Source organism: Mustela lutreola, chromosome 11 (genome assembly GCF_030435805.1).
Source record: "Mustela lutreola isolate mMusLut2 chromosome 11, mMusLut2.pri, whole genome shotgun sequence".
NCBI classification, from domain to species: Eukaryota; Metazoa; Chordata; class Mammalia; order Carnivora; family Mustelidae; genus Mustela; species Mustela lutreola.
Genome location: NC_081300.1, coordinates 65405898 through 65418371, shown reverse-complemented (window position 1 = coordinate 65418371; position 12474 = coordinate 65405898). Strand labels below are relative to the sequence as shown.

Sequence of the window (12474 nt, the reverse complement as noted above, 5' to 3'; positions counted from 1 at the left end):
CTGTCACATCAGGCTTGGAGCAAACTGGGCCCTTGTGGGTTAATGTCTTGGTGAGGATTCACTGATTTAGAACAGTTTTGAAAACAGAGCTACAGAAAGGCAGGTGAGGACACCCAGGTGGCTCAGTCATCAAGCATCTACCTTTGGCTCAGGTCATGATGCCAGCATCCTGAGATCGATCTCCCGCATCAGGCTCCCTGCTCAGTCGGGAGCCTGCTTCTCCCTCTCCCTCTGCTACTCGTGCTCTCTCACTCTCTATCTCAAATAAATAAAGAAAAATCTTAAAAAAAAAAGAAAAGAAAGGCAGGTGAAGGGGTGGTATGGACTTTGTGATTTAACTGGGGAGGAAGGGACAATTGTCTTCAGTTGCCTTTAGGATTGGAGGTGTTCTGTATAACCAGAGAGCCCCACAAAGCAGGGAGCCGGCCATAGGGTAGGCCACTCTGTCCTCACAGGGATGCTCAGATCGGGGTAAAGGTGGTCTGGGATTCTGCCAGACCAGATGGGAAGTGGGATGAGAGTCAGCCAAGGGAGCAGGGTGGAGTGAGGGGAAGGGGCTACAGTGCCCTTTCCCTGGGTCTGGCCTGGCAGGCCTGGAGCACTGCTCACGGTGGCCAGGGCTTGCACCTGGATCAGCATGATCTGTGCTCCTCGCCCCATCAGATCCCCTCGGACAGGTGCACAAGGACCACCCCTAGCAAGATGTTCGCTAGCATTGGGGGTCCATCTTTCTGTAGCAGCTCAGACCCATCTCCAGGACAAGCACAGATGTGTCCCAGACAGTGTCCCTGCAAGCCCGGTCTCATTTTCCGGGGAGCATGCCACTTTTTTGGCCCCACCTTGCCATGTGGTCTTTGCTCAGCTGGTTGTGAAGTTGAGGTCAGCCTACCTAAGATCCTTGTTCAACACCTTTGGGTGACAGACATCATCAGCCGATTGCCTGCTGGAACAGGAGGGGTGTGCCCCCCCCCCACTGCCCTGGCAGCTGGCCCTCCAGCCCCTGACCTTCTGGCTGGCTTTCTCTGTCTCTAACACAGCTGCTTCTCTACACACACAGATACATCGTTTGGAACACCTCCTGGGTATGGCTGTGCTGCAGACCGGGCCGAGGAACAGCGTCGGCACCAGGACGGGCTGCCCTACATCGATGACTCACCCTCCTCATCACCCCACCTTGGCAGTAAGGGCAGGGGTGCACTGGCCTCGGGAACCTTGGAGTCCACCAAAGCGGTGAGTCCCAAGGTGGTAGGGCCAGGTGTGAAATGGGGCTTGGGCTTGGCTCCGGACTGCTGTCCAATTGGTGAAGGCGCCCTGGAGTGCATCTACTCTCTCGGGGGTAAGTAGCCAGTAGGTGATACCAGGAGCAACCAGTGGTTGAAGTTACTAAAAACCCCTTCTTCATTCCCCCATCTGGTGTACCTGTAGTTCTGGAGATAGCCTCCCGGGGACTTTGAGCAGGGAAATGATGAAACAGTCTGCTGAGCTGGAAGAGGCAGGCAGCACGTGCTAAGGCTGAGGACGCCACCACCATCCTACTGGCAGGATGTGGTGGCAGCCCCAGCCATGGCGCCGAGGGGCGGACAGGGGCAATATCTGGGCCATTCCCTGTGCCACACGCAATGCCCTTGCTCCTTTTTACCGAAAGGGCTGCTGTTAATGACTCTGTCCATTTGGCCAGGGTCTTTCCCTTGAGGTTTCATTGTCATTAACAATCCTGTAGTCCCCTTCACTTTGGAACATGACAGATAACTTCTCTCTTTGGTTTGTGTCTGGTGATGTTCCCTCCAGGTTTAAAAATGAGAGGGATCTGCTTTTCTCCATTGTTGGTAGAAAGTGCTAGAAGTGTATCTTTTCGCTGTGGCTGGTTCTCTGCTGGGCTGGTGCCTTCGCAGTGGGATTGCTTCTTCCTTATGCTCTTGTGATTTCTAAAGACCCTGGCACTGGGCAGGCTGCTTGTCCTGAACTGTGAGGTTGGGAGGGGAAACCCGTGCATAACACATACACACACCTGTCTTGTGCAACTTTTTTGTCGTTGTTTTTAGGATTTTATTTATTTATTTGAGAGCAAGAGAGAGACAGAGAGTACAGGTGGTGGGAGGAGCAGAGAGAGAGAGAGAACAGACTCCCTGCTGGGTGGGGAGCCTGATCCCGGGACCCTGAGATCATGTCCTAAGCCCAAGGCAGATGCTTAACTGACTGAGTCACCCAGGCATCCCCATTGTGCAGCTTTTTATCCAACATCTGGTTTTGCTGTTTTACAGATTAGGAAACTGAGGTTCAGAGAGGCGAAGTTACTTGCTCAGAGTCACACAGCTACCAGCTTCGAAGCCTTCCTGAGTTCCTCAGATGACACTCGTGTAACCACCTTGCCTTTGTCAGTGCACTCCCTTGCTTCCTGCTTCACAAGCATGAGCTGGTACAGATGGGGATCTTTCTGGTCCTGAATAAGTAGGCTGAGTCCTGAACTTGGGATGAGGCTGCTCCAGGAGGCTGATCTGCCCTCCCTGTGCCCCAGACCCCATGCGGCTTGGCTGCCCACCCCCACCAGGCTCCTGCTCTCAGACCTCATCTACACTGACTTAGAGTTCCGCCCTCACCTTTTAGCCACAGTTCAGGGGCTTATCTGCGGTGGAGCCTATCCAGATCCCGTGCCTTCTGCCTCTTTGGGCGCCCCCATGGGAGCCCATAGACGTGTCTCACATCTGTGCCTCCCAGCAACAGCACACAAGAGTTGTGGTTTCTTGACGTCCTTGCCAGTACTTGTTTTCTGTTTTTTTGATAGTGGTTATCCTAATGGGTGTGAGGTGATAAGATGGAAATTTAATTGAAAAAGGGCTATGTAGCCTTGTTCAAGAAGCCCTCTGGTTAGGTGCTTGGAGGCACTTTCCACTGCCCTGGAGATAGACATGGTTTTGACTTCCTGGTTTCCTTGCCCGTGCAGTACCCGGACAATATGACTTTCTTCTTTCATTTTTTATTTTTGGTTCAAAGAAGACAGCTGTCACTTTCTAGCGCCCACAGCCAGCATGCTAGTCTTGAGACCCCAGGTTCCCTGTCCCAACCAGCTGGGTTCAGGAAATCCCTGCTCAACTTTCCCTACCTTCCCAGGGGGTGCTCCTCTCCCTCTGCTGAGCTTGAGCTCAGTCCCTTCTAGGGACCCTTCTCTGTGAACTCCTGGATGGCAGGTCTGTTCTATGAATGCCTGCCCCCAGGGGAAGGTAGGGAGTCAGCAGAGGCCAGGAGCCACCTTGCCTGGGGTGCTGTGGGAAGGACCCAGGCCACATTGGGTGGGTACTGGTGACCAAGGTTACCTATGACTTTCTCCAGCCCTGGGCTTTCCAAGGTACCTCCCCATCTTGACCAAGCTATTTCTTCCTTGAGTGATCACTGTGTGATCCCAGATGGGGACAGAAGCTGCAAGAGCCGTGAGGCACACATCCACCATTTCTTCATGGCCAGGTGGGGCTATGTGTTAGCAAGCCCCTTGGGGTTGCTAGGAAGAAGAGCAGTAGGCCATTTTGATGACCACTGCTTCTCTCCCCTAGGAGGGCAAAGCTGGCATTACTGACCTGAGGCACTGTCATGGACACTCCTGGAAGCTATGCACAGAGCTGTGGGCTAGCAAGTAACCTTCCTTGAGCAGTGTCCGGGAGAGGGGTGAGGGTCTGGCATCGTCCCCAGCTGCCGTCCTGTGGCCTGAGGAAGCAAGGCCCGTGGTTTGCCACGTCAGCACAGTCAGTCCTTCCTGGGGTCCTCGAGAGTCCCGATATCAGAGAGGGGAGCCGACATTGTCCAGCAGCCCCTGCCCACTGGGCTCTGGGACACACTGTGCAACTCTGCTCCCACAATGACCTGCCAGGTCCTATCCGCAGGGTAGAAGCACTAGACCTCAGCACGAAGGGGCTAATAACACCTCAGCCCACACTTCTCATGTTCAGGGATACTTCAGGGAGTGGTGAAGCTGCACAGGCCACCAGCCAGGGGCTTCTCTTGGGCATATTGGGGCTGAGAAAGCAGATACACACTTGTGTACTGTTGCTTTGCAGAAGTGGCCATGCCCATGGACCCTTTGAGGGTTTTGTTTTTGGCTGGGGGTGGGGGGTGGACGGGCGTTGATTTTTTTTTTTTTTTTTTTTTTTCCCCAGAAGGAAGCCAAAGTAAACACACATGTTCAATCAGTCACTCCTACTCAGAAGTCAAATTTGCATTTTTTATAAAGAAGTAAATGCTGGCTTAGGAGTGTTTGAAGACGGACTGACCTGCTCTATAATTTTGCTACCGGCCATCACCACACTGAGTGTATCTGGTCACCCGTTGCGCTCATGGAACAGAAGTTGTAACTCTGACTTGAGCTTTCATCTGAGCAACCACAAGTCCATTCACTTTTGTGATTCAGTGGTTAGGTCAGTGGTTCAAATCACTTCGATTGCATGGGTGCTCAGCGAGGCTTTGCATCAAGCACAGGAGGATAAGTCATGCCTGCACTCCTGTGGCTCATCCTGGCCACACAGCCCAGCTCTGGGTCCTGGCTTATCCAGGGATACTGTTTGCTCACATCTGTCCTCCCGGCAGAGCTGGGGACAGCAGGAGTTTGGCCAGCCCACCTGTCCTCTTTCTCCTGAGGGCCCTCGAAGGGTGGTTTATCCAGGGGCAGGCACAAATCATACTGGATGTTGGCACTCTTTCTTCAGAGGACTCTGGGGCGCCAGGATCCCCCCAAGCTCGGGTTCTTACGCAGAGGCCAGCCACTGGCCCTCTGCTGGCTGGGCTCCAGGACTTCTGCCAGCCCTGTTACCAGTGAAGGCATGGCCCCTGCCAGAGAGAAAGACAAGTGTCCTTTGTCCAGCAAACTGGCTTCCAGCTCCCAGCTGGGAGCAGTCCACCCCTTCCATAGCTGGGTTTTTTTTTGTTGTTGTTGTTGTTTGTTTTTTAGGTTATTTATTTATTTATTTGACAGAGAGAGATGACAAGCAGGCAGAGAGAGAGGAGAAAGCAGGCTCCCTGCTGAGCAGAGAGCCCGATGCGGGGCTCGATCCCAGGACCCTGAGATCATGACCTGAGCCAAAGGCAGCGGCTTAACCCACTGAGCCACCCAGGCGCCCCTTATAGCTGGGGTTTTATACCCTGATCAGCCTGCCACCCCGCCACCTTGGGGCTGGGGGTAAAGTATATTCCCTGAATTCTGCCCTGCTATCCATACTCCTGCCACTCTCTTCCAGCTCCTGCCCTTGTGGATCTGGTGGAGATTCTGTTCACCCAGGTCCCTCTGTCAGCCTTTCCCCCCTTGTCATGCCCAGTTTGTTTTTATCTGCTCTTTCGGCCCCAGATCTGTGTGGCTTGTTCCCTTCTCTGCCCCCACCCCCTCCCTGGCAGAAGCCTTCCAGCTGGCCGCTGCCTTTTTCCAGCTGCCCTTTTCGTCTGGCTTCCTCTCCACCAAGATCTCCCTACCATCATAATCCTGACTGGATTCATGTGCCCTTTCCAGAACTGGCACGAGCCCAGAGCAGGGTTATAAATAACCCTGGCCTTGGCCATGCCCTTTGTTCCCTCATCTTCTGTGTTTCTTTCCTGCCCTTTCCTTTAAGGTGCAGTTGGCTGGCTTCTGAGCCATCCTTGTCAGCCCCCAGCCCCGTTCCGGAGCTCAGGAGATGATTCCTGGTCCACAGAGAGGTGTTCGCACCCATGTCTTCTCCCCAGTCCAGCACATTCCCCCGGCCAGACGGTCCCCTGAGCTGACCACGCCCTTCGGAACGGAGAGAGCTGGTGTTGGCGCCATCCTGCCTGCGCTCTTTTTCCTCCCAGCTTTCCAAATTGTGTGGGTGGGAATGAGACGCACCGCCATCCACGTGAGCACCAGCATCTCATGCTGGGTGGGGCTCCTCCATGTCCTGTCCACCCCCAACCCCCGCTGCCCACAGCACCCCCACCGTGCTCACAGTAGCAGGATTGTTCCTTAGGACACAGCAGGGCGGGGTGGGCGCCTGCTGCTGCTCAAAGAGCCCGCTGTCCCCTTCACCTCTACATCTTCCCTTGTTTGGGGGCACACATGGCACCTGGACACAGTGGGAAGCATGTTCAGGGGTAGCTGAGAGCTGCTTCTCCAGCATGCTGCCCCCATTCATGTTGTGACCTTCGTGGGCTGAGGTGAAAGGAGGTGTCACGGTCCCCTACCCTGCATGTCCGTGCACCATGTGCTGCACCCCAGGCCCTGGAATGGGCTAAGCTGACAGTTCTGGATACTGGCTCTGGCTTGTCAAACACATAGGGGTTCCAGAAGGAGCACTCAGAGCTTCTCAGAGATACAGCCTGAAGGAGGCCCCAGCCAGGAGTTCTGGATCCCTTCGTGGGTTTGTGTGTTCATTGTGTCTTCCTGGAGCACCTGTGTGTTCCAGGCACTATGCTGGCACAGAAAGTTCCAAGATCAGGCACAGTATGCCCTCGAACTTTCTGCCTATGGAGCCACTGCCCAGTGTGCCCTGGGGGAGAGGGCCTTCTGAGGGGGACGGGACCTGAGTGTTCTTTCCCTGGAGTGATGCTTAGCCATGATCATGGTGGCTGCCCCCTACACATGCTTGAGTCCACATACACACTTGGGCATGCACACATGTACATACATATGCAGGCACCTAGCTCATGCACACTAAGGGATTCCCAGAGCAAAGTGCTGGTTTAGGAAGACTATTAGGATGGTCCAAGTGGGCAGTGAGGATGTGATACAAGCCCCAGGGACCCAGAAAGCAGAAGCAGATGGGGCTTGGGGATCACGTCTTCCTTCCCCAGTTTACACCCAGGTAGCTGATGCCCAGGGCAGGAGCACAGTTGCCTAAGACCATGGTGCTCCCCGGGCAGGCCTTGCTCTGTGGCTCTGTCCCCCAACTCCTGTCCCTGGGTGCTTCCCACTGGGCCAGCCATCTATACCACACAGTGCCTCCCTTCTGCCAGGCCAGGGAAGTGGAAAGGGCAGCAGGGTTGGGGGCACACAGAGGGACTATGCTGAAGGGTTCTGATTCTAGGCTTTTTAGAGACACAGTGAAACTTGAGCTGGCTTTAGGTCCTTCCTGGAACCCAGTGGTTCTCACGTAGAGGTGATTTGGCCCCAGAGGACATGTAGCAACATCTGCAGACATTTGTGGCTGTCCCAGCCAGGGGTAGGAGAGGGTGCTGCCCAACACCCTACAAGGCCCCCCCAGCATCCAAAATAGAATCCTGCAGCCCTGGATGTCAGCAGGGCCGAATCAGGAGCCCTGACTCCTGATCTCCCCTGAGTGGTTCCAGAAAGTGGACCGTAGGGATAACCGTCTGGTTTTACACCCAGGGGCTGCCGCGGTATGGTTGCTCATGTTCATCTGCAGGTGGGAAACTAGTGGCAGAACAGGCAGGGATGTCTGTCACTTTCTGTGGACTACAGTGGGGCTCATCAGAACATGGGCAGGCTGTGGACACAGCCGTCTCTGATACCAAGTCCTTCACTGGGGGTCGGGGAATGCGTTGGGAGGAGTGGGCAGGAAGTCACAGAGCAGACTTCATTGCCTTTGGCATCAGCTTTGGTGTTGGGTTACTGGGCCACTGTGACAAAGTACCACAGAGTGGGGGGCCTTGCCCTGACTGTTCCACTTCACACTGCCCGTTTCCCATCGTCAGACCAAGGGTGGCCCTCAGCTTTGCTGGGTGACCCTCCAGAATTTACTGTGGCCATGAGCGAGTGGTGGGCTTGGCAAGGCCCCCATGCTTCCCTTTATTTCCCCACAGAGACTTTCCCAGAGGCTTGATCTCAGGCTGTTAATAAACAGGCCTTCCTCTCTTAGAGGGGCCACCTCAGGCATCATCCCCCAGGTCTGACCTTAGTCTGTTTCTCCTGCAGAGCGAGCTGGACTTGGAAAAGGGCATGGAAATGAGGAAATGGGTCCTGTCTGGAATCCTGGCTAGCGAGGAGACCTACCTGAGCCACCTGGAGGCCCTGCTGCTGGTGAGGAGGGAGTAGGGGCCGAGCCAGGTCCCAGACCCCAGGGCACCAGTCAGAAGGTGGCACCCTCCCTGGAGGGTCATTCCACCTCTGTAGAAGCTGGACCTCCCCGTGGGGTGGTGGATACAAGCGTAAGACAGGTGCCAAAGCAAGCTGGCTTTGAATTTTTATTTTTAGTGGGAATTTAAAAAGAAAAGCTCATATGGCACATAACCGTGATTTTCTGTGGTCATACCATACACCTGAAAAATGGTGAGCCCTCTCATCAGTGCCACCCTCATGGGTCACCTTTGCTGCCTCTCCTGTGCCCTCTTCCAGCCCATGAAGCCTCTGAAGGCTGCAGCCACCACCTCTCAGCCTGTGCTGACGAGCCAGCAGATCGAGACCATCTTCTTCAAAGTGCCTGAGCTCTACGAGATCCATAAGGAGTTCTATGATGGGCTCTCCCCCCGCGTGCAGCAGTGGAGCCACCAGCAGCGAGTGGGTGATCTCTTCCAGAAGCTGGTGAGTGACTCAAAACAGGTGCATAGCCTCCTTCCCGGAGTTCGCAACTCTGCAGGGGTCAAGCCTCTGCCTTGACCTGCTGGTGTGTGTTGCCAAGGGCTCTGGGATACAGAACCCTTATTTTAAGTAGACTCCACACCCAACGTGGGCCTTGAACTCATGACCCCAATATCAAGAGTCACATGCTCTACCAACTGAGCCAGCCAGGCGCCCCTGGAGAATTTTATTTAAGTGGCCTATGGAGGAGGGACATGCTCATTAAATATTAAAGTAGTGGAAAAAGTGGCCCTAGAGCCTGAAGGAGGGCCCTGGAGGGGTGGGGTGGGGTCAGGAGACAAGCCATTGTGTGACCCTTAGCTCCTACCACCAGCTGTTTTCAGAACCTGGAGGCGATTTGATGCTGACTTTGAACATGACACCCTCATGCTTTGTAGAAATCAAGACTGGTTCTTTTTGTGACTGCAGAGCCTGGACCCAGGCACAGCCTCGAAATGAAAGGTAGTCTGGCTCCAAGTAGTGGGGTGCAAGGAGGTCCCCAGGTGCCCGTCCCACCTGAGCTAAGGCAGCCAGATAAGGCAGCTCCTGTCCTTACCACTGTGGGGGTGAGAAGGTAGAGGAACTGTGGGTAACTTGCTGGGACTGCAACATCGGGTTATCTCCAAAAGGAGTGCTTTTCCTGTTGCCTTCAGGCGCCATAACCTGAAGGACACAGGTGATGCTGGCTGGATGACAGAAGAAATATTTCTGAAGGGGCTTACTGAGCCCGTATGGACGAGGAATCTTTTTGGCAGAGGTGGCTGTGGGTCCTGGTTCAGGTCCCAGAGGCAGAAGCACCCTCTCAGGACAGAAGGGGTCTACTGTGAAGGCAGGTCAGGGGCCTCTGTGGCCCTCTGCTGACTACAGGACCCAAGAAACCAAGGATATGGCTTTTAAAAACTCAATGGGACCTATAAAACCTAGCAATCTGATGAAAGAGGTTGTCACAAGCCAGGCCGCATCTGGGGCAAGAATTAGTTCAAAGTGCTTCTTCAACCAAGATGTGGGTGAGGTAAAACTTGTCCAGTGGGAGGAAACAGTTAAGGCACCTGTGGATGGAAAGAGAAAACTCAGATGAGAGCTGTCTGATCGATATCTTCCAACATGTGTGGTTCCAACATTTGTGGAAAGGAGCCCCTGCCTCCTTTGCGGGTCTGATGCATGGAGCCGGTCGGTCTTTCCAGGAGGAGGCTGTGGAAGATAGGCATCTGGGTAGGAGAGCCCAGCAGCTGTCCTGGGAGTGTCACCGATGGCAGGTGCCAGGCAGACCCCTGTGACGAAGGTTCTCCCTCTGAGGATCCCTAACCTGAGCTGAGTTCAGTCTGGGCCCCCTGAGCATATCTTTTGACCTGGAGCCTTCCCCCTCCCAAGGGAAACCAGTCCTCCAAGGGTAGAGGTGGCCCAAGGTCACAGGCAGAGCACGCCCCCACTGGGCTGCCCAGACTCCCAGCTGGTCCAGACCCAGTCCTTGCCTTAGCTCACACCTGGGCTTGAGTGTTTTGCTCCAAGGTGTGGCCTTCCTGTTGGCAGTCCCCTCTCTCCACTGCCCTGGGCTGCAGACACCTCAGATTCTAGGCCGAAGCGAAGATTAAGAAACATAGGAAACTTTTCACTTTTTTAAATTCAGATTCCTACCACATGAGACCCTTCTTCCTCTAGCCAGAAAATGGGAGGCCGTGTTGATGCAGCCCCACCATCTCCAAAGTGCCCCCTCCCCCGTTTCTCTCTGTGTGCAGTGTCCACAGATTTAAACCTAGTAGATTTGGCTCAGCCTGTAGCCCTCCTGAGAACTCGAGAATCATGTTGTTGAGAAGAAACTGCACCCAATACACTTTCCCAAATAACATTCTGACATTGCTCAGAAACTTGTCTTTCAAATTGTCATAGTCCAATGAACACCAGAATTTGGGAAGTTTCCTCTGGTTTCCCCGGTGTCCTTGAGCCACCTTTGTGGGTCAGACGCTGCAGCAGACTAGGGAGAGAGGTGGGGTGGCCACGGGACATCACGCCCCGGGAACCAGGCCCATGAAGAGTTTTCGTGTGTGCTGCGCAGCTGGGTGCAGGGGCACCCCTGTCCCTTTCTGACAGCACAGCAGGGTCAGCTCCGTTTCACCCCAGTAGGCTCCCCAGCTGGGTAAGTCTTGGGACAGAAGGAGCCTGTGATGCCCTGCCCCAGCCGTGGCACCTCCCCTCTGCCCCGGGATTTGTGAGCCTGCCTCCCCTTCCTGCTGGAATGGATGGGTTTAGTGCTGCTGCTTGGGGTCTGTTCCTGGCTCAAATTTTGTCAGGCTACTCTTTTGTTTTTCTAATCATTTCCAGCTTCCAGAGAGGTGCACAGATAGTTCAAGAACTTCCATGTGCCAGAGCCACCACTGGTAATATTTTGCCGAGTTTCTCATTTTTATTTAGGTGCGCGCACACACACACACACACATCCTGAATAGTTTGAAAATAGCTTGCAGATAGATCTGCCCTTTTACCCCCAAATACTTCATTGTGTATTTGATAAAAACAAAGACAAGCTCTTCCATAACCACAGAGTACAATGATCAAATTCAGGAACTTTCACAGTGGTAAGGCACTGTTACCTTGTCCGCAGTCCATATGCGGACTTCTCCCAAGTTAGCCATCGTGTTCTTTTTTTTTTTTTTTTTTTTTAATAGTCATTTATTTATTTGAGAGAGAGAGCACGAGTGGGAGGGGTAGAGGAGAGGGAGAGAGAGAATCTCAAGCAGGCTCCATACTGAGCACCGAGCCCAACATGAGGCTCGATCTCTAGACACAGATCGTGAACTGAGCCAAAATCAAGAGTCGGACACTTCACAGACTGCCCCACCCAGGCGCCCCCATCACGTTCTTTGTAGCCTCCTGCATTCTCTGATTCAGGATCCAATCGGAGCTCACAAGATGGACTCAGTGTTCATATCTCTTTTGTTTTCTTCGGGCTATACCAGTTCCTTGGCCTTTGCTTGTCTTTCATGGCCTTGACATTTTTTTTGAAGGGTACTGGCCAGTTTGGGCTTGTCTGAGGTTTCCTCAGGAATAGATTCAGGTTCTGTGTTTCTGGCAAAAACTGAATAAACCACAGCAGTGATACTGTGTCCTCAGTGCCTCATGTCAGGAGGCACATGATCGCCATCAATCCCGTTACTGGTCCGGCTCCATTTTGGGTTGGCTAAAAGTGTGAGATTAGACTGCTTGGCACTTGGCAAAAGCCACATGGAAGATGCGAGCTCCTTTGGGAAAGGGAGAAGTAATGGAAGGGGTTCTCCTCTCTTGGACCTCATATCGGTTTGCTAGGGCTGCTCATCTGGGCAGCTTGCACAACAGAAATCTATTTCCTCACAGTTCTGGAGGTTGGAAGTCCGAGATCAAGGCACTGGCAGGGTTGGTCTCTCCTGAGGCCTTTCTGCTTGGCTCGCAGATGGCAGCAGTCTCCCTGTGTCTTCACGAGGGTCCCTCAGTCTGTGTACTTATCTCTCATTAGAGCTCCAGTCATACCGGATTAGGACCCGCCCCGACAACTTCATCGCCTCTTATGCCCTATCTCTAAACACAGTCGCATTCTAAGGTGCCGGGAGTTAGGGTTTCAACATAGGAATTTTGAGGTGACGCCTGTCGACAGTAATGTCCCCTCAGGGCTCCTGACCACATTATCTGAAGCAGATAAAAAAAGCACCATAGCTTTTAACCCCAGCTCTGTTCTCAGACATCTGCTATATGACGTGTTTGTTGACTTATTTATTGTGTATCTCTCCTGCTGCTGGCCCCACTGTGTCTGAGAGATTTGCGGCTGTAGTGACAGTACAGTGCCTAAAACAGGTCTTCATTGTGGGGGAGGCGTTCAGTGAGCCGCAGGGGAAGGAGAAAAGGAAGTGCTCTGGGTCTGACTCTTGTCCTGATTGGCACTTGGAGATGGAGTGACCAGTCAGGGTGATTTGTGCAGGAGGGGCCAGGCCAGGCCTCCATGC

General features: G+C 53.7%; 1 protein-coding gene across 1 annotated transcript in view; it reads left to right on the top strand.

Moving 5' to 3' along the window:
* BCR (BCR activator of RhoGEF and GTPase) overlaps positions 1 to 12474 on the top strand; it is a 121435-nt gene that overhangs the window by 61521 nt on the left and 47440 nt on the right. The window contains exons 2-4 of the mRNA XM_059140602.1: positions 1058 to 1230; positions 7862 to 7966; positions 8282 to 8467. Of these exons, the coding sequence (XP_058996585.1) occupies positions 1058 to 1230; positions 7862 to 7966; positions 8282 to 8467 (464 nt within the window). The remainder of the gene's footprint in view (positions 1 to 1057; positions 1231 to 7861; positions 7967 to 8281; positions 8468 to 12474) is intronic.